Source organism: Lissotriton helveticus, chromosome 4_1, assembly GCF_964261635.1.
Source record: "Lissotriton helveticus chromosome 4_1, aLisHel1.1, whole genome shotgun sequence".
NCBI classification, from domain to species: domain Eukaryota; kingdom Metazoa; phylum Chordata; class Amphibia; order Caudata; family Salamandridae; genus Lissotriton; species Lissotriton helveticus.
In genome coordinates, this window is record NC_136063.1 from 1053858566 (window position 1) to 1053881027 (window position 22462).

General features: G+C 49.9%; 1 protein-coding gene across 1 annotated transcript in view; it reads left to right on the top strand.

Moving 5' to 3' along the window:
- MARCHF6 (membrane associated ring-CH-type finger 6) overlaps window positions 1-22462 on the top strand; it is a 1360950-nt gene that overhangs the window by 1013566 nt on the left and 324922 nt on the right. Inside the window, exon 21 of the mRNA XM_078687648.1 lies at window positions 10819-11000. Coding sequence (XP_078543774.1) covers window positions 10819-11000 — 182 coding nt within the window. The remainder of the gene's footprint in view (window positions 1-10818; window positions 11001-22462) is intronic.

Sequence of the window (22462 nt, forward strand, 5' to 3'; positions counted from 1 at the left end):
CTATCGATCTCAAGGACGCATACTTACACATTCCGATTCATAAAGCTCACAGGAAGTAGCTCAGATTTGTGATAGACGGGCAGCACTATCAATTCAAAGTACTCCCATTTGGAGTCACAACAGCACAAAGAGTATTCACCAAATGCCTAGCAGTAGTGGCAGCACATTTGCGAAGACAGCACATTCATGTCTTCCCATACTTGGACGACTGGCTCATAAAAGCCAGCTCCTACAACCAGTGTGTAAAACACACTCATACCACTATCCAACTGCTTCACAACTCGGAGTTCACAATAAACCACACCAAGTCCCATCTGCAACCAGCCAAAGTGCAACAATACCTCAGTGCCACTATAAACACCTTGACAGCGCTAACTTATCCCACTCCGGTAAGGATAGCCAGCATGCAAGCTCTTCTCACAAAGTTTCAGCCACAACACTCTCTTCCAGCATGAGTGTTCATGCAACTCATAGGGATGATGGCCTCTTGCATTTTCATAGTGCCCCATGCAAGACTTCAAATGCATCCTCTCCAAGAGTGCTTAGTACGCCAATGGAAACAGGCTCAAAATCAATTAACAGACCTAGTGTTGGTGGACGGTCGAACTCATCGCTCTCTACAGTGGTGGAACACCAAAAACCTTTCCAAAGGGCGACCGTTCCTATAGCCAGTTCCTCAGATAGTCTTGACAGCGGACGCATCGCTCTCCGGCTGGGGAGCCCACCTACTGCAACACACCGTGCAAGGCAGGTGGCACCACAACAAAAGTTACTCCATATCAATTATCTGGAGTTACTAGCCATATTCCTGGCATTGAAAGCCTTCCAAAATCAAGTATCAAACAAGGCTGTGTTAGTCCGAACAGACACCATGACAGCCATTTATTACATACAAAAACAGGGCGGAACACACTCCCTACAACTTTCTCAACTGGCATAGAACATATGGAGGTGGGCTCTACCTCAAAACATATTCTTACTAGCCCAGCATGTCCCAGCAGCACAAAATACCATAGCAGATCTGTTAAGTCGCCAAACACAACAGATCCACGAGTGGGAACTTCATCAACAAGTTCTTCAACCATTCTTTCAGATGTGGGGACAACCTCAGATAGACCTCTTTGCCACCCATGAAAACGCCAGATACCCAAGCTTCGCCGCCAGATATCCACTCCCACTGTCCAAAGGCAATGCGATATGGATGAACAGGTCAGGCAAATTTGCGTAAGCTTTTCCGTCTCTACCCCTCATGCCACTAGTAGTACGCAAACTACAGCAGCATTCTCTAACCCTCATCCTAGTTGCTCAAACATGGGCCAGACAGCCGTAGTACACCACACTGCTCCAACTGTCTGTAGTGCCGCACCAAAAGCTATACCTATCTCCACGCCTTTTAACCCAGAACCTTGGAGAGATCAGGCACCCGGACCCAGCTCAGCTCAACCTTGCGATCTGGCTCCTGAAATCCTAGAATTTGGATATCTTAACCTTCCTCCTGACTGCATGAATGTCATAAAAGAAACTAGACGTCCAACCACTAGAGCATGCAATGCAGCCAAGTGAAAACATATTGTGATATATTGTCACAATAACAATATCAATCCTCTAGACGTGTCTATCCGACACATCATAGAATACTTATTACATCTTCAAAAATGTAACTTAGCCTACACGTCTATTAGACTGCATCTGGCTGCCATAGCAGCATATCTACAAAACAGAGAGCATCTATCGCTCTTCAGAGTGCCTGCTATTAAAGCTTTCATGGAAGGCCTCAAACGAATAATTCCTCCCAGGTTACCACCTATACCAGTGTGGAATTTAAACATTGTTCTCACACGGCTAATGGGGCCTCCATTCGAACATTTACATAAATGTGAACTACAATTTTTAACATGGAAGGTTGCGTTCCTAGTAGCTATTACTTCACTAAGGAGAGTTAGTGAACTACAAGCACTAACCATTCAAGAACCTTACTTGCTAATGCATCACAATAAGGTTGTTCTCCGTACCAATCCTAAATTCCTTCCCAAAGTCATTTCTCCCTTCCACCTCAATCAATCTGTGGAACTTCCTGTGTTCTTCTCGCAGCCACAAACAGTAGCAGAAAGATCTCTGCATACCTTAGATGTCAAAAGAGCATTGTTATACTATATTGAGAGAACACAGCCCTTTCGTAAGACCAAGCAACCCTTTGTGTCTTTCTCACCACCACACAAGGGCAATCCTATATCAAAATCTGGGTAGCTAGGTGGATTGTCAAATGCATACAAATTTGTTATCACAAGGCAAATCGTACGTTATCTGTTCATCCTAAAGCCCACTCCACAAGGAAAATGGGGGCTTCAATGGCATTTTTAGGGAACATTCCCTTAGATGACATCTGCAGGCCGCTACATGGTTTAAACCGCACACATTCACAAAACACTATTGTGTAGATGTGCAAACTAAACAACAAGCTAATGTGGGCCAGGCTGTTCTCAAAACATTATTTCAAACTACTGCAACAGATATGGGTGGTCGCCGCTAAGAGTGGGTACTGCTATACAATCTATGCACAGTGTGTAATCTGTAGCTCATATGCCTCGAACGGAAAATGCTACTTACCAGTATGCATCTGTTCTTGGCATGTAGAGCTGCAGAGTTACACACGCCTCCCCGGCTACCCTTTATCTGTTCCAGTATTATCTTAATTAGATACAGCTTACATGAACATCCTTCCTTTTCTTGCAAAGCTCCATCAATTCCCTAATGGCAAAAAACAATCTGAGGATGGAGCCGATGCCCATGCGCAATGTGGTCCAAAGGAGGAGTCACCTACCTCGTGACTTCCAAAGAACTTTTCAGGACAAAAACAAACTGCAAACATCCGGGCCCAACACTAGGTGTTGCAGCTCTGCAGCTCTACATGCCAAGAACAGATGCATACTGGTAAGTAGCATTTTCCATCTGTAAGAAGCATTAGTAGTGATAGATTCCTTACCGCCCCACCCATCCACCCCGTTCTGCGAACTGAGTTCTAGGGTTTAGGTCATCCCTTTCAGGGCCCTAGTTTCATGGCACCAGTGGTCAGTTTCTTGCATGGCTCTGCGTTCTGCGCAGAAAGTAGTGTACAGAACTGACATCTGCGTGCGTGGGCGCGTCTAAGTAGCTCCAGCGATGTCATCCTGGCACAAATAACGCACGTGGAGCCGCACGACGACACCTACTGCTTTCTTGCTTGCCATCACCTCTGCTCGCAGGGTGATTGAGCTTCAAGCCTTCTTTTCCAGACCTCCCTTTCTTACTGTCAATCTGGACAAAGTAGCCCTCCGTACTAGGTCCTCTATTCTGCCTAAAGTGGTTACCTCTTTTCGCATAGGTCAGACTATCCCACTGCCCAGCTTCTTCCCTCCTCCACACCCTTCCAAAGAGGAGTACAGACTCCACCGTCTGGACCCAAAACGTGCGCTGTCTTTCTACCTTGACCGCGCTAAAGACTTACGGGCAGATGATCAACTCTTCGTGGGTTAGGTGGGTCCCAAGAAAGGTTGGGCAGTGCACAAGTGTACCATCTCTCGATGGGTCGTCGTATGCATTAAGATCTGTTATTCTTTGGCTAAAAAGGAACCTCCAGTAGGACTGCTCTCCCACTCTACCAGTGCGAAGTCAGCTACTACTGCTTTGGGACCTGGAGTTCCGCTGGTTGACATCAGCTAGACAGCCACATGGGCATCCCTGCACACATTTACTAAGCATCACTGCCTGGACAGCCAAGTCCAGAGAGACAGCTTTTTCGGCCGTACTGTTCTCCAAGACTTCCTGGTGTGAACTTAGTTCACAGACCCACCTCCGGGGTTGGCATTGCTGGGGTATCTTTTCTAAGGTAAGGAATCTATGACTACAGTCTCTTCCAGATGAACAAGTTACTTACCTTCGGTAACAATGTGTTTGTAAGAGACATTAGTAGTTATAGATTCCTTACCTCCCTACCCGTCCTTCCTGTTCTGCGAACTGACTTCTAGGGATAGGGACTCCCTTACTAGTTATGTGCACCAGTGGTCAGTGTCTTCCATGGCTCTGCGCTTCTGGCATGGAAAGTACTGTCAAACTGACATCCGTGCTCAGGGGCAGCGTCTAAATAGACACTGCGCCATCATCGCGGCGACCTTGATGCTGACGACGAACACTGAGTCGACAGACGCAACCTAGTGACGTGCAGGGGTACTGCTACGAAAATGAATTTCGCCGGATCCAGTCTGATGCCTGGGGGTAATTTTAAGGTAAGGAATCTATAACTTCTATGTCTCTTACAGGTACATTGTTACCAAAGGTAAGTAACTTGTTCATTAAACTATTAGTTTGGTTTCAATAAAAAGATCTTTAAAAAAATTATATATATATTGTGTGCATAAAAAATGTCCGGATCAGTGGTAACAAGATCCCCAAATAACAGAAACCCTCTGTGACCACCTGAGCAGCACAGTCATCAAGCAAGTAAGATGCAGGCCATGGAGAACATAGATTCACTGGAACACTTATTCCAATTAATAGCGTAACCAGAGTGTAGAAGGCTGGCTCAGTTTATAGTATACCAAAGTAAGGTATAGTGTGCACAGGGCCAGGGAGTCCCCAGAGGTATAGCAGAGGCTAAATTAGGTAAGTACTAATAGCTCTCTTTGTGGTAGTGTAGGCAAGCAGTTAGGCTTATCCAGAGGGTATGTTAAGCATTTATTGTATTCACTCAATCAAGACTGCTGGCACACACTCAGAGACAGAATCCAGACCAATTGGGTAAGTATAGAAAAAAAGATGCACTTGTATTTTATTTCTAAAATCAAGCAAGACTTGGTACAGGTAGGTAAATATACTTTTGATTGTAAACCTTTACACAGAAATGCAATTGGTAATGGTGTTGCAGTTGTTACAGGTTGGTATGGTTTTAAAAAGCAAGTTATTTTACACAGTAGTTACTTTTAGAATACTTTTTGATTACTTTCAGATTACATTGAAAATGGAGGTGGTATGCCTAGATACCACACCTAAGGATCTCACAATACATGGTAAGTAAGACTTTTCTTGGCTTGAGTTATAGTTACTGTTTTCCCCATGCAATACAACAGTTCAACACTTTTAGGCCCAAAATCTCATAACATGGGTTCCTATGGGAGAAAAATTATTACTGGTTTCGCAGGTAAGTAAACGCCTTACAATTGGGGGTTAGGACCAAGGTTCCCCAAGGTCTAGATAGGCACTCGAGTTGCACCACCAGTGGCACTGGGGCGGCTGGGTGCAGAATCCATCGACCCAGTGTTAGCCAATGGGGCAAAGGGGGGCCTTCATTTAGGAGCTGCTTATGAGCAGGCCACTGGGTGTGGGAGCAAAGCTCCTGGGGTTAAGGTCAACACTGTCGGGGCTAACAATCAGCACAGGAGCTGCACCACCTGCGGCACTGGGACTACCTGGTGCAGGGTGCCAAGAAGACGTCAGGGACTTTGTGATTTTCAGTGGACAGCTTCAGTTTTGCAAAGTTGCTGCAGGCTCGGGCATGGAGACTTCTTGAAGGCGTCAAACGGCTGTAGAGATGAGTTGGAATCTTGGGGTATGCATAGTCGCCCTCAGTGGGTCACCCAAGGCCATGGAGCGTCTGGTGCAGGGGTGTATTCTGGCTTCTGTTTTTCTTACCAGCTCTGGCCGCCGTCTGGGGGACCCTTCAGGCTGAGGCTGCAGGTATCGTCTTGAGGCTTGAGGGAGGTAGGGGAGCATCAGCTTCCAGGTCAAGATCACTGGGGAGGCCTCCTTGTGGTGTTTGGCCACCTGAACTTGGGCCGAGGGCGTTGGGTGCAGAGTGGTGCGGAGTTGCCGGACTCTGGATTCGGTGGGTGAGTCTTGGCTTGGGCAAATCCGGTGCTCACTGGAGACGGAGTCTGTGAGATGTTCGCAGGGCAGGTTCTCCGGGCTTTGCTGGCTGCTGTACTCGCTGTCGAAGACTGGACAGGCCAGTAAGGTTTGGGCCAAAGCAGTTGGTGTCCTCTTCTGCCTGGGTCAGCACAGCTCTCAGTCCTTCTTTCTTCCTCGAATCTAGGAGGCAAGGTTCTGGGTCACCCCTAAATACTAAATTTAGGGGGGTTAGAATGGGTGTGCAGGTCGGAACCAACGGATCCCGTCCTTGAGGTGGTTACACCAGTGTGAGAAGTTGGCCTGGTATATGATGATCACTATTCTAGTGATCACCTTGCACCAGTCCAAACAACCCTTATGGTGATGGTAGTAAGTCAACCTTGTAGACCAGCTATCCTAGTGGTAGTGTGGACAGAACAGTCTTAGGCTAAAAGACTCTTGAGGGCGTGTAAAGCCAGCTGTTTTACCATATGCAACCCCTTGAATATCAAATGAAAGGACACCACACAGGATATATATAAAATATATATGTATTTATTTACTAACACACTCCTCTGAACTCTTTATGAGATCAGAGGCCAAAGCACATCACAAGATACTTAGTCAGAATACGTTGAGTTGCACAATTTACGATTAGGCCCTAGGGGCGAAGCAAACCATATATTAAGAAAGTGGTATGAGTACCACGTCACGAGAAAAGGAAAGGCCTAGGGCCTAGGGAATCGCTGGGGCTACACTATCTGAACCTTAGTTTAGAAGTAGGAGGCCCACAGGCGGCGCGTGCAGTGTCTTTACACATACGCGGGAGTCAATACAAAGTCAATGGGAATCTAGTAGTTAGATTTAGAAGGATTTAGGACACTCCCAGTTTAGCTAGGAGGAAACAACTAAAGACTTAGACACTTGGATAGTCAGTACCCTTGGGAGCACCGAAGTACTCGCGTTACCTCACCCACGGACGGCGGGTGCATAGGTGTGAAGATGTGTCGGGTTTCGTCGTTGAATCCTATGGAGCCTTGAAGAAAGATTCTGCAGGCGACCAGGAGGAAGATGTCCGGGTGGATCCAAGGGTGGATCGAAAATGTAGAAGACCTGAAAGCAGAGGGGACAGAGTCTAGGTCACTAGCCAGTGACCGGGTAGAACCAGGAAGGAACCAGACGACGTCGAGGAGCAATCCGGTGCTGTCTTGAAGCTTGTCTTTGCAGCCACGTGGACCAGGAGGCGTCGACGACGACCAGGTACTGGTGACGAGCTGTCCCACGAAGGTTCTCGCAGATGGAGGGGTCGACTTCCGGATTGGAGTCAACAAGCCTTGGCAAAGGCAACCCACACAGGATACAACTAAGGCTTCTGGTGCAGACCAGCAAGGTCTGAGGTGCTTCACCTTTGCAGGGAAGCAAGGGCCATTCTGGAGCAACCAGACCAGCAATGTGATTCAAAAGGATTGTCGTCACAGAGGCTACTAGCCAATGGGCCAGCAACCGGACAACGCCTCGAGCAGAACACAAACAGAAGGGCCCCACGCAGAACTCGTGAAGTGTGGAGGGCTGGTCTTCGGTGCAGGTGGAGCTCGGATTCGGGGTTTCTCAATCCCCAGTGCACAGCTTCGAGGATGCCTCAGGAGCTGCACAGTTAGCAAGTTGCAGGCTTTCCAAGATGTCCTGTCCCACGTGTCTCGTCGCCTCCACGGATCTCAGCTATGCTGCAGTCGTGAAGAGAGGGTCAGAGAGGTCTGGAAGTCTGGGTCTTGTCAGGCTCTGTGCTCGGGTTCCGGCGGGAACGTCGACAAAGCAAGCGGTTGATTTGCTGGATGGTGCCTGGTTGCCCAGGTTGGTCACTCCTTGGCCGCAAGGGAGATTCTTCAGTTTTCAGCTTCAGCAGAATGTCAAAGGTCCAGAGTTTCGTTTCAAGTTTCAGTTCAGGGTTAATCTAAAGTCTCAGGACTCAGCTCCTACTTTTATACAACTAAAAGGGGCTGGATTAGTTACTAGGTCCCTCCTATGGGTGGGACCAGGAAGGGGGTGGTTACACCCCCTCTCCTTTGTCCAGTTTCGCGCCAGAGCTGGGGCTGGAGTGCCCCAGCAACCGGTTTGAACTGGGGTATGCATGGAGCACCTAGTGTGCCCCAGGCAGTGTCTCATTCTATTCAGCCCTCCCTGTCCCAATACACAAAGTACTGTCTGGGGTGGTGCTCGCACCTCCCCAGGCAGGAAACCTATTGTCCAATCCTCCCTGACTGGAAGGACTCCCAGCAGCAGGAGGTTAGACTTGTGTCTGTGGCAGCAGCATCCATTTTGTGATGCTGGGGCTCTGGTTAACTTTAACTGGGTACAGTAGTTTTAACATGTCTTCTCCCTCTAGAAGGGTCGAATGCTACCCCCGTCGCCAGAATTGGCGAGGGGGTAGTATTTCAAAGCGTATGACACCTTACACGACATGTTTGGATAAAGCCAAACCAAAGTTAGCATTAACCGCGAGTATTATAATGCACTTAAAAGTATATGGTATGGCAATATCATAGAACAGCTATAAGGACATGGTTCCGAAAGCTGCAGACAGGCTCAGCTCATGCTAGAGCACCATCTCACACATAACCAAGCACTCTGCCTCCAGGATTGTTAAGGCCTGCCATAGGAGTGACTTATAGGTTACTATGTGTCTATATATAAGGTAGGTATAGGGATACTATACCTAAGCAAGGGTGATTACACGACCTTGCCCCAGCTGAGTGATCAGCCAGTTGTCAATTTAGGTGGCCAGGCAGGGGTGGCATAATATATGCTGCAGCCCCTGGTAGGCCTTGGATGCACCTATGCCCTGGGTACCTATGGTACACTATACAGGGACTCACAAGGGTGACCCAATATCCAATTTGGTATGTACCTACAGTACATGGAGTCCATTTTACAGAGAGAGCAGATCGCCTGGGGTCCTGAATAGCAGGCTCCCAGGCCAACTAAGTCGAAAACCAGCTAAACACTAGGCAAAAAGTTGGGGGTAACCATAGTCAGGTATCCACCTTCCTACAACCAGTATGCCACCCTCCAGTATGAGAGGGGCATGAGCCTCTTCTTGATCGGTTGGGTCCCTTCATCTTCAAGATGGAGGGGACTGAGATGTGTGCTTCACTTTGCCTCTCCCACCTGAGGGGTGGGGTTGGTAAAGGTGGGCACACATCTTCTCCTAGCTTGGTTTTCCTGTCTATTCTCCTGCCCAAAGTGGGGGGCAGAACCGGTGAGGGACAGTTGCTGGGGGAAGCAAAAAGCAGGGACAGCTCACATAGGCTGCAGGCCTTTGAATCTTCCCCTTCATAGACCCAGCTCATCCTGGGGAGGAGACATGGCACCTCTTGCCCAGAACGGGCTTTGTTTCTGGACCCAGAGAGCAGAGGCTCTCTCCCCAGGGGTCCAGAAACCTGTCTGGTGGTGGCAAATGGAGGTCAGCCATACAGGATCCACACCAGGGCTGGTTGTCTTTCAGGGGGCATCTCTAAGATGCCTTCTGAGTCCATTTTACATAAAATCGCAAACATGCATCAGTGTGAGTCTAATGTGCTGAGAAGTTTGCTACCAAAATTCCCCGGTTTTAGTAAAGCCATTGTGTAGCCGTGGAGTTTGTAGTGACCAACTCCCAGACCATATATTCTTTATGGCTTTACTACACTTGCAATGTCAAAGAATGGACCAAGACACTGTAGGGGTACAGGGCTCATGACATTGGACCCTCACCTGAGTGCTAGTGCACCCTGCTAGAGGGGTGGCTTACGTAGGCCTCTGTCAGTGGGTTGTAAGCATGGCACTCAGGGATGGGTGCCATGTCGGCTCTTCACTTTTCTCTGCACCAAAACACACAGCCTGCAGTGTGTGGGCGTTAAGGTACATGGCCTCTATGGGTGGCACAATAGGTGCTGCTGCTCTTAGTTGCCTTTGCAAGATGTGGCAGTTGTGGATAAACAAGTACAGCTTTGGGAAAGAACACAAGCTCTGGGAACCTGATTGGCAGGGACACAGTGTACACCAAGTCAAAAGTGCATCATTTGTTGGGCAAAAAGTGGGGGGTAACCATGTAAAAGGGGGCACTTTCCGACACTGAACACCGACAAAAGTTTAAGATGGTCATTGGGATTCCATATTTTGATCTTGTCATTGGGGCTAAAAACACAGTGTCCTCAGTTTCGTGCCATGCATTTACCTCTGACTGGTTGCCTGGGGTTTGCCTTAAGGGACAGCGGCAAGTATTTCCACTAATCCTGCGTCTGTCAAAAGCTAATGGCTGAAAAGAGAGGATGCAAAGCCCTTCTCTATGTATATTGAAAGCAAAAGGACTGTTCTGCTGCTGTGCAATCAAAACCCAGACAGAAAAAGGCGTAAGTGAAGTTCCGGAAATTGGGCTTCACTTAAAAGAAAATATGAGTTGAGTTTCACATTTTTGTGTTGGATTTCCATAAAGTCCTGTACTATTTTATTGGAAAAACTAATTAGCTTCAGCTGTCAGCCACATTTTATTAAAATGGCCAAGAAGTTTGGCAATAACATTCTCTGAAAGAGTAAACTCTGCCAACAACCTCTGAAAGAAATTTTTTTGCATTGCTTTATTTTGTATGTTGATGGATTTATAATTGTAACTATAAATATGAGGTCATAGGATGGGGAGTCCTACTTTAGATCTCGGAATGGAAATCAATACCATTACATTCTCTCGCTTATCCCAGTAGGTTCAGTTAATTTTATCCTTACAGCTCTGTCCTTAAACCTGTCACCCTTTATGTTCTACTAAGTTGGTCTAGGGTGATAAAACGTCTGTTTTCCCCATATTTAGCAAATACTCTGTGATTAATTTGTATTGATCATTTATTATTCACAAGGAGCGTCAAAACAGTTTGTGTATACCAACCTTTGTTCTAAGTAACTATAGATTATTTTGGTTTCTATTCACAGTGTTTGCAGGACGTTGGTTAATGTCATTTTGGACTGGAACTGCTAAAATCCATGAACTATACACTGCAGCTTGTGGACTGTATGTTTGCTGGTTGGCCATTCGGGCAGTGACTGTGCTCTTGGCATGGATGCCTCAGGGGCGACGAGTAATTTACCTGAAAGTCAGAGAATGGTCTCTCATGGTAAGTCACAGGTTCAAATGAACCTAACACTTTCAAGATTCAGTCATCTGTAAAATATCATCTTAGTTCTCACCTGAATTTATTAATGTACCGTATTTAAATTTCAAAAGTTTATGCACTAATCCACCACAAATAGAATTTTCCCATGCACTGTGTAAGGAAGATCTGATAGAGACATTCAGCCACAGATTCCTTACCTTAGAACTTTAAGGCGTCAGGCTGGATCTGGAAGATTTTGATAGTAGTACCCCTGCGTGCCGATAGGAGGCATCAGTCGACTCCACATGATGCCGTAGGCGTCTGTTTCAATGTCGTTATGACCTCTGTTACGTCTGTATAGGCAACACCTTGTTGCCCTAATCGTCAGTTCTTTCCGCACCAGCCAGCACAGATTCGTCTAAGGGAGCTACCCCCTGTAATTTCTTTATAGACTTTTTCAACTTTTTGTCAACATTTTTTGGTGTTGGATGATTAATAGGAAGACCTCTTGGCTCAAATCGTGCAGCACTGATCACTGCGCCATGTTGGTTATGGAAGTCCATCTAGTATGTCTTTGTTTCTTGGAGCGCGACCATGACTCGAAGTCATGCTCCGACTGCCGGGCCATCGTGCCGAAAGCTTTGAGGGAGCGGTCCCTAAAGCTGCTTACTGCCCGGTGTCCGGTGCCTTGGAGGTCTCCCCGAAGATCTTGTTCCTGCTCCCGGTCTCTGTCGATAGGAATGTCTAAGCGCCACTCTGGGGGATCGAAGTCTCCTTCCTCCCACTCGAAGTCATCCAGGTCAGGTAAGCAGCATCACAAGAAACATAAAAAGTCAAAGCATGCTTTGACTTCACCCCGTCAATCACCTGACGAGACAGAGGAGTGTCTGCATTCGAGGCCCCATTCTGCTGAGCGGGTTCCTGGGTCGGCTCCGCGTTTCCCTCCCTTTCCAGGGCCAGGAACGGCCACTGCACAGTTAAAAAAAAAAAAATGATGACGCCATGTGCTCCAAATTTCGGCTGCCTGACCCCGCCGGCATGTTGTCAGGCCCGGCAGGTTCAACGGAAGGAGATCCAATGGGTTCCACACCGTCAGCTCTGGCCCCTGACTCCTCTAGGATCTGTTACTGGATCTGGACTGGCGCTGGTCGTACCTACTTAACCTTTCCTGACACCGCGTCTGACACAAGACCCTCAACGTCGCTGGTGCCCACCGGCGGCCCCTCCCCTATCATTATTCCAGATGCTGCAGAGCTGGCTGGGCATCCGCCAAGACCGGAGTCGTTGGGCTCCATATATCGTGCCTTGTGCCTTATTTTGAAGGGCTAGGATTGGATGAAGATTGGGAGGTGCAGCAGGATCCCTTAGAAATCACACTTTTCAACAAGGAAATGGACTGGTACGAGGATCTGGGTGATTCCAGCAGCTTTCAAATCTCCCCAGAGCCTGGCTTGCTGTCTCCCCCTAACCTGGCTATGGAGGAGGGGGGCCTTCATTTGCAATGGTGATGCATAGGGATGCGGAAGTCTTTGACCTATATCTTCATACAGTGGCGGTGAAGACCAATGTCTTGGCGGAGGTCCTGCAGTCTGTTGTCTCCACCTCGAAACCCTTGCTGCCTTTCAGTGAGGCCATTACCGATGTTCTACTGGGCACCTGGTCCAAGCTCAGCAAGTGGGCTCTTGTGAAAAGAACTATAGCCCACCGCCATTGCCCTACTCCGGGCGACCCAGCTATCCTCTCTAACCACCCAACACCCAGAGAGCTTGGTGATCCAAGCTTCTACCTCTTGTGGCCCGTTGCCTTCTGCGACTCTAAATAGGAATTCTAAAAGGCTGGACAGCTTTGGTAAGAAGATATTTTCTTCCTCCAGCCTAGCATTGCAGTCGGTAAACACTGCAAGCCTCTTGGGCCGTTATTCCCATTCACTATAGGAAATGGTTGTGCAAGTGCTGCCACACGTCCCAGAGGAGACCCAGGCTATCCTTTCCCAGGCTGTTGCAGATGAAAAAGATGCAGCAAAGTTTGCCAAATGCTGTCTCCTAGGCACTACAGACTTGTTGGGCAGAGTGATTTCCTCAACGGTGCCCATCAGGCACCCTGCATGGTTGAGAACGTCTGGCTTTTCAGGGGATGTCCTAGCATTCCTTCTGGAGATGCCCTCTGTTGGCTCTCATCTCTTCGTAGACTGGAGCAATGTGGCGTTAGAGTGTTTTAAGGAGTTGCTGGCTATGACCAAGTCCTTGGGCCTCTTAGTGTCATCCCATCCTGCGTCCGCCATTCGCTCCTTTCATGGCTATGAAAGGGGCTTCCAACCTCACCACCCCTACCCCAGCCAGAGGACCATGCAAGTTCAGCAACCTCTGCATGGCTGTGGTTCACCCCGACCGCGGGGTCGCGAGGCCAAAAGTCAGTTCAGGCCATGAACCCCTCCGCCTTCAAACCTTTCCAGTCTGATCCTCCCACTTCATGGGCGTCCAGTTGGTGGCAGGATATGCCATCACCTCCACCACTGGCGAGATATCACCTCATACAGGTGGGTTTCGCAAATAATCCGAAGAGGCTACTCCCTCCCCTGTTGCAGGTTTTCTACACATACACATAACTATGCGCAGGAAACCAGGACCTCGTTGTGTAGTGGTGTACCAGAAACCCACCTCAGTGCCCAGAACCCCAATCCGACTAGCTATAGTGTCTCATTAGTTCTCCGTACTACAGCGAAGCTACCAATGATTAGACATCCTAGAACACGTCAATCCGTCCCTCTTAGGAATCGCGGGAAGAAGAACACTCTTTCGTTCAAACACTCATACTTGTCCACAACGTGAGTAAACAGAGACACGATCTAGTTTAAAATGTTTTTAACTAACGTGCTCTACAATGCAGTACACTAGCAGCAAAATGCATAAGAACAATATAATTAGCATGGTTACAATTCCATAAAGCACAAAAGGGCACATCATATTATAATGATAGTGGAAACAGGACTACTGCGCCTTACCACCCTCCCTGTGATATGAACTAGTTTATTATAAGTATAGAAGACCTCTAGGCTTTATCAGGGGGACTCCTTACCTCCAAGTTTAGATGCAAGGAAATACATCTCAGGACAAGCACAACTCTTCCTCGTTGGAATGAATCTATCCAAGTGCCTTTTCATGCATGTGGGAACGCACCAGCTGTCTATCCACGAGAATAAAGCCTTGTAGTAACGTGCGCAAAAGCGGCAAGATGGCTGCCAAGCATATGCTAACTTAGCAATGTCTGCAGTTAAATCTATGACATCACTGCACCCCTTTGAGACTCCCCCTCCCTCCTTGCCTCCAACGTGCGATCGGCTGGCAGAGGTTCACCTTACTTTTACTCTGCAATGAAGTCAAAAACGTAATTGGCCAAGGGACCTATAGACAGGTTTCCGGTCAGATATAGTCTGTGGTTGCTATTCCTGCTATTTTCTGGTTCTAAGCAAAAATAGGGGATGAAGCTAGGGGATTCAACGCCTTACAGCCCAAAACAGTCACTACAATAGACAAAAGAACAAGTAGAAAAACCGTTGCCCACCTCAATGGTCACATTGACCATACATTACACACATTTATATACCAAAAACGAGAGGCAACAGAAATAATTATCGCTGAACACATTTAGTATAGACAAATGATCGTAAGTCTTGAATGTGATGCAGAATATTTCTTTTTTATGTTTCCTAAATAGCACAGCCAATGCGTGTCACCTTACAAAGGCTTCAGTAGGGCTGCAAATACGAAGAATACGTGTGTCATAATGTGAAATAATGTGTACAAGCTAAAAGTTAAAATGCTGATATTTTATTTTTTTTAAAAACATGCTAACTACATACAATTCTATAGTTACATAGCAGACCGGCAGTGTCCTATTTACACAAACCAAAGAGACATAAGAAATAAACAACAATTGCTCAATCCTTCTCACTGGAAGGGTGAGAGAGTTAAAAATCTCTTTCTATGCCATCCTAAAAACATTTTCTCTTTTGAGAGACCAGCAACTCAAACATGTGTACGTGCAAGCTCAATTGCTTGAAAACACCAGAAAGCATAAAACTGTGATTCTAGATAAGACAGAGGAACGTGATAATTAGTTCAATATTAGACCACATGCACACCCAAATCCAGTTTAGTGTTTTAAGTTAAAAGATGTTTGGAAAGAATATGTGAGTTTGAGAGACACAGAGGAAGGTTCCCATGCTACTTGTCCCTGTAATGTGAGCTAAGAAGAAGGAAAATACCACATTTATAGGTGGTCGGTACCCAAATATCTGAACCACTGGGAACGCTAAGAAACTCCAGGTAAGAGGGGAGCCATATCAGCATGCTAAAAGCACCTAAAATCAATAGAAATTGATATTTCATACATTTATTTCAGAATCCATTCTGTGCTAAGCTAGCATCAAGCAAGGAATGTCTTAATATTCCAAACCTGCTTGCTATTTAGTATTTGTTTCTGATCAAAATATATTTTATTTTATGTCTCATCCAGTGATCGCTGCGTATATCTCCTGATTAGACCATGAGTGGCGTCCGTACAAGTGCATTAATCATATCACAGTCCAGTGATTCTTAATTCGACACTTTCTTCTAGATGGTAAAAGAAACAATAAACCAATTTATCTTGAAATAATGTTCAAAAAAGATATAATAGAATAGCGCCCTATTTCTGTAAATTGTCCCACCGAACCCACTATCATTAAAAGGGAAGTTGTATTACTTAGGAGGTAATGTTAATCATGTTTTCCTCTGAGGCAGTACTCACATGAGAAATAGCTGTAGGCACATCAGATTCCAGGTTCCTTGCAGTTGTTATTTGCAAGATGAAAAAGCCATTTTAGTCAAAACATCCCAATCCGAAAAAGAAATGAATACCCTACGCTTCAACATGCAAAGAATAGGATCAAGCCTTTTCCTTCTAATGAGGCGGTGTATTAATTTGATATGCAAAATTATTTAATTCAGTTAGGACCAAAAAATACAGTACCGATGGTGACTAGCACATCGTGTTGCTTAAAGCGTAATTGAACCTCCCAAGGCAGGAAGTAAAGTACAAACTTCTTACAAAACCCTGAATGGCAAAGGTCCCAGTTACCTTGCAGAAAAATGTATTCAATACCTGCCACCCAGGTCCCTACTCTCAGGAACTAAATCTGAAAGAAACAGGTTAGTATTAGATTCCTTACCTTAGAATATCCCCAGGCGTCAGTCTGGATCCGGAAACTTTTGCGTAGCAGTACCCCTGCGCGTCGGTAGGCGTCGTCTGCAGGCGTCCCCTGCGGCTCCGCGTCCGTCGTCGGCGTTGTGCGCCGTGATGACGTCGCTGGAGTATATAGACGCCGCCTTTGCGCGCTGACGTCAGTTCTTCTTTTTTCCGCGCCAGTTAGCGCAGATCCGAAGAGCAGTACTCCGGTCTTTTGACCATAGTTTTTGATTTACTCTCTACTCTTAAGGTGCCGGTAGGATGCCCGGTTTTAAGAATTGTGACGGGTGTGACCGCACGATGTCGGTCACGGACCACCACCGACTCTGCCTCCGGTGCCTGGGCCCGGACCACGACGTGGACTCCTGCGTCGACTGCCGGGCCTTGACGAGTAAGGCTAGGCGGGAGCGGTCCCGCAAGCTACTCGAGCTCCGGGTGTCGGCCCCGCGTCGAGAGCGGTCCCGGTCCGGCCGGAGGTCGAGGGAGCGGTCGAGGGAGCGGTCGCGGAGCCGCCACGAGCGCTCCGGAAGTCGTCGCCATTCCTCTGGTTCCTCAGGTAAGAAACACAAGAAGTCGGGGCGTCGTCATCGTACCCCCGACTCCCCCCGACGCTCGCGCGATGCGGCCGGGGGTTCGGGTGGCCCCGGCTCCGCGTGGGTCGCCGACGCTGCCTGCTCCATACCCGACGGTCCCTGGGCAAGGCGCGTCGCGCGAGGAGATAGAGGAGTTCCTCATGGCCATGAGGGCACTGTCTCCTCCGACGGGGCCTCCGGCGCCTGCGGGCCCGGTGGTCCCGTCCGGGGGCCCGAGCGGTTCGGGTGCTCCTGCCCCGACGCCGTCGGGTGCTCCGGCCCCGACGCCGCCGGCGGATCCGGCCCCGGCGCCGCTGGGCCCTTCGGGGTCGACGCCGGCTGGTCCACCGGCCTCTCCGGCGCCGATTCCATCGGGGCAACCCATGGTCCGCCTCCGCGCGGCGCCGGGCCTCCAGCGCCGGCTCTGGCCGGCGTCGGGGCGCCGGCTCCGGGCGGCGCCGCCCCCATTCCCTCTCCGACTCCGGACGCGGAGTCGGACCGGCGTCGTGCGACGCCGAGTCCGACGCCGATGGGGCCCATGGGCCCCGAGGAGCCGGTCTACATTGTTGACTCCGAATATGGGGAGGATGTAGAATACGGAGAGGGTTGGGAGGGGTCTGAGGACCCTCTGTCACGCGAGTGTCAGTATGACGTGGACTGGACAGGTGATTTGGGTGACGCCAGTGGTCTGGACGACTCTCCTAACCCTGGTTTTGTCTCGCCTCCTACAGTGGCCTCGGAGGCTGGGGCTGCTTATTCAGTGGTGTTGATGAGGGCTGCCAAGGCCTTACACCTTGAGCTCCCCGTCGCGGTCGTGAGGCCTAACATCCTCACCGAGGTCTTCAAACCGCAGGCATGCCCGCAGGAGCCTCTGCTGCCGTTCAACGAAGCCTTGACAGACGTTCTTTTGAGCACGTGGTCCAGGCCCGCTTCAGGTTCGCCTGTTGATAGGAACGTGGCCAGACGCCACCGTCCGTGTCCGGACGACCCCAAGTTCCTGTCCACCCATCCCACCCCTGAGAGTCTGGTGATCCAGGCCTCAACTTCCCAGACCGCATTCCCGTCGGCCCCGCCCGATCGGGAATCTAAGAGGTACGACCAGTATGGAAAGAAGGTCTTCTCGTCCCTGAGTTTGGGACTGCGGTCTTGCAACACCGCGTGCCTCTTGGGCCGCTACACCCACTCTCTGTGGGATACGGTCGCGGAGTTGCTGCCTGAATGCCCGCAGGAGGTACGAGCAAAGCTCGGCCAGGCTATGATTGAAGGCCGAGATGCAGCAAGATATTCCATCAGGTGTGGTCTTGATACGACCGACTCGCTGGGCAGAGCGATGTCCACGACGGTGGCGATTCGTCGCCACGCCTGGCTGAGATCCGCCAATTTTTCGGCAGATGTCCAAAATACTTTGATGGACATGCCGTTCGATGGCAGTCGCCAGTTTGGCGACAAGGCGGACCACGCGCTGGAGCGCTTCAAGGACTCCAGGGTCACGGCCAAGTCCTTGGGTCTTTCGACCCAGTGCCAGCAAACGGGTTCGTTTCGCTCCTTTCGTGGCCAAGGAAGGGGCGGTCCCACACGTGCTGCCAGCCACGCACCGCAGAACACTTCTCAACGCGGTGGCGGCCGTGGATTCCGCCGTGGAGGCGGTCGGGGACAACGGCGAGGTCAGACCACACCTTCCCCCGCAGCGACAGCCTCCAAATCCTCCTAGTCCGTGCTTTCAGGCCCATGTGACGCCAGTGGGTGGCAGGGTTCGCCATCACCACTCCCGCTGGCGCACTATCACATCGGACAGGTGGGTGCTGCAGCTTGTCCGAAGGGGCTACTCCCTCCCCTTCGAGACCACTCCTCCAGCCATGCCACCGCAGAACCACCGTGTGTCGGGGGACCACTTGACACTTCTGCAGGAGGAAGTTACGGCCCTCTTGGCCAAGGGGGCCATCGAGCGCGTTCCTGGGCCAGAAGTAGGGTGTGGTTGCTATTCCCACTACTTTCTGGTACCCAAGAAGGACAAGGGGGGCCTCCGTCCTATCTTGGATCTACGGGACGTCAACGGCTTCCTCCGGAAGGAGAAGTTCAAGATGTTGACTTTGGCTCAGGTCTTGGCTGCTCTAGACCCGCAAGACTGGATGGTGGCGTTGGACTTGCAGGATGCGTATTTTCACATCCCCGTCCTGCCGGCCCACCGGCGTTACCTGCGGTTCACGGTAGGCCACGAGCACTTTCAGTTTATCGTGCTCCCATTCGGCCTTACCAGCGCCCCACGGGTGTTCACGAAAGTGATGGCGGTGGTCGCAGCTCATCTGCGCCGGTTAGGGGTTTCAGTCTTCCCCTACCTAGACGGCTGGTTGTTGAAGGCGGGCTCGCCCCAGACAGTCGTCCACCACCTTCAGATGACGGCAGACCTCCTGCACGAGCTAGGGTTTTCCATCAATGTGCCGAAATCACACCTGTGTCCCTCTCAAAAGCTCCTTTTCATCAGAGCGGTTCTCGACTCGGCGCAGTTTCGGGTTTATCCTCCGGAACGGCGGGTCCGGGATATTCAGGCTCTGATTCCCATCTTTCAGCCGTTATCCCGGGTCTCGGTCAGGTTGACACTGCGCGATTGGGTCAGAGGCAGATCCCTCTCCCTTCCCCACCCGGAGCACGTGGTTGTGACGGACGCGTCCCTCCAGGGCTGGGGAGGCCACTTGGGAGAGGCGGAGATCAGAGGCATCTGGTCTCCGGCGGAGTCCCGGCTCCATATCAACCTGTTGGAGCTGCGGGCGATTCGCCTAGCACTGAAGGCATTCCTCCCCTTTGTCAACGGGAGTGTAGTGCAGGTGTTCACGGACAACACCACCGCCATGTGGTACTGCAACAAGCAGGGCGGAGTGGGGTCGTGGACCCTTTGCCAGGAGGCCCTGCGTCTCTGGCAATGGCTGGAACGTCAGGGCGTGACTCTGACGGTTCAACACCTGGCAGGTTCTCTGAACGCCAGGGCGGACGAACTCAGCCGTCGGTGCTCGGTGGATCACGAATGGCGTCTGAACTCGGACGTGGCGAAAGGCCTCTTTCTGCAATGGGGAGAGCTTTGGTTAGATCTATTCGGCACAGAAGAGAACGTGCAATGTCATCAGTTCTGCGCGTTGGAGTTTCCAAGACGGCACTCGCACGGCGACGCCTTTCGGCGCGAGTGGAGCTGCGGTCTGTTGTACGCCTTTCCGCCTATACCACTTCTGCCCAGAGTGCTGAAGAAGATCAGGCGCGACCGGGCCCAAGTTATCCTTGTGGCTCCGGACTGGGCTCGAAGGTACTGGTATCCCGAGCTACTCAGCATGTCAGTCGGTCCCTCGATCCGCCTGCCCCTTCGGGAGGACCTTCTGTCGCAGCAGCAGGGGACGGTCCTCCACCCGAACCTGTCCAGTCTCCACCTCCATGCGTGGAGATTGAGCAGCGACAGTTGAGGCCATTTGACTTGCCTCCTGAAGTCTGTGATGTGATTCTGGCAGCCAGGCGTCCCTCCACAAAGTCGGTATACGCCTGCCGGTGGAACAGATTTGTGGCATGGTGCACAGCAAAGGCTGTGGATCCACTCTCTGCCCCCCTTTCTGAGGTTCTCCTCTTTCTTCTCTCTCTTGCCCAGCAGGGCTCTGCTCTGGGCACTATCAAGGGCTACCTTTCTGCCCTTTCCGCCTTCTTAAGGCTACCTGATCAGCCATCTTTGTTCAAGTCCCCTATTGTAACGAGATTCTTGAAGGGCATCACGCACATGTATCCACCTGTTCCGTTCGTGATGCCTCAGTGGGACTTGAACCTGGTTCTGACTTTCTTGATGTGCGCTCCCTTTGAGCCGCTTCATTCCTGTCCTCTCCGTCTCCTGACTTTAAAGACGGCCTTCCTGGTTGCCATCACCTCTGCCAGGAGAGTGAGTGAGCTCCAGGCTCTTTCTGTACAACCTCCTTTCTTGTCCATTCATCCAGACAAGGTGGTTCTTAGAACTAGACCTTCTTTCCTGCCCAAGTGGTTTCTGCTTTTCACATCGGGCAGTCCATCACCTTACCCTCCTTCTTCCCGCCTCCGCATCCTTCAAAGGATGAAGAGCGGCTCCATCGTCTGGACCCAAAACGTGCGCTTTCATTTTATATGGATCGCACACGCCAGTTCCGGGTGGATGACCAACTGTTTGTTGGCTACGTGGGTGCGAAGAAGGGAAGGGCGGTGCATAAACAAACCATCTCTCGGTGGGTCGTTCTGTGCATCAAAGCGTGTTACTCTTTGGCTCGGAAGGAGCCTCCTGTTGGGCTACGAGCCCATTCCACTCGGGCCACGGCGGCTACCACTGCCCTGGGCCGGGGGGTCCCCTTGCAGGACATTTGTCAGGCAGCTACGTGGGCCTCGCTGCACACGTTCGCAAGGCACTACTGCCTGGACAGTCAAGTCCGGAGGGATGGCTTCTTTGGCCGTTCTGTCCTCCAGGACTTTCTGGTGTAGGCTGTATTGGTTCGCAGACCCACCTCCGGGGTTGGTATTGCTGGGGTATCTATTCTAAGGTAAGGAATCTAATACTAACCTGTTTCTTTCAGATGAACAAGTTACTTACCTTCGGTAACGATATATCTGTAAGAAACAGTAGTTAGTATTAGATTCCTTACCGCCCCGCCCATCCTCCCCGTTCTGCGAACTGATACATAGGGTTAAGGTCATCCCCTTCAGGGCCCTAGTTTCGCATGGCACCAGTGTTGGTTCTTACATGGCTCTGCGTGTTCTGGCGCGGAAAAGCTGTGTGCAAAGAACTGACATCAGCGCGCGGAGGCGGCGTCTATATACTCCAGCGACGTCATCACGGCGCACGACGCCGACGACGGACGCGGAGCCGCAGGGGACGCCTGCAGACGACGCCTACCGACGCGCAGGGGTACTGCTACGCAAAAGTTTCCGGATCCAGACTGACGCCTGGGGATATTCTAAGGTAAGGAATCTAATACTAACTACTGTTTCTTACAGATATATCGTTACCGAAGGTAAGTAACTTGTTCGTCTCTACTCATTGTACCACGTTGCAAAAAATTGCGTCTGTGTGGTAAAGCTTTTGTTCACCTAGCCCCCTTCTATTGGAATCAACTCCTTATCCATTTTCGGCAATGCCCTGATCACCTTCAGTTCAGAAGGCTCCTCAAAACTGTACTGTTTTAATCTTGTCCCCCCTCTTGGCCTGCTACAGTTCTTCCACAGCGCGCCGATACCCCTTTGGGGGCGATTTGGGTGCTTTATAAATGAATTAATAAATTAAAATTAGATGTTTAACCCATGTCAAACAAGAGCTGGTAACAGTACCACACACTCATGGCATAGCATAGCATTTCATCTCCACAGCAGAAGTAGATTCCAAACATCATGGTACTCGATGTTTAACCTGTGTCAACAAAACGAGAGCCCATAACCGTACCACGCATACGTACGTGCTCTATGCAATGACTAGATTTACTGAAATAGTTTGTTCATTTAATCCCAGAGTGGTTTCACTTCATATATCGTGCAGACATTGTCCAAACAAACATTGTTACCGTACCTCCGTACCCACCACAGTAATATAACAAAAGCCCTTTTCGTGTTTCCCAAATATTATAATTATTTCTTTTGAACAATCAATAAAGTCAACTTAGCTCCAAATCGGGTTGCCAATAGATCAAACGTGCACCACAG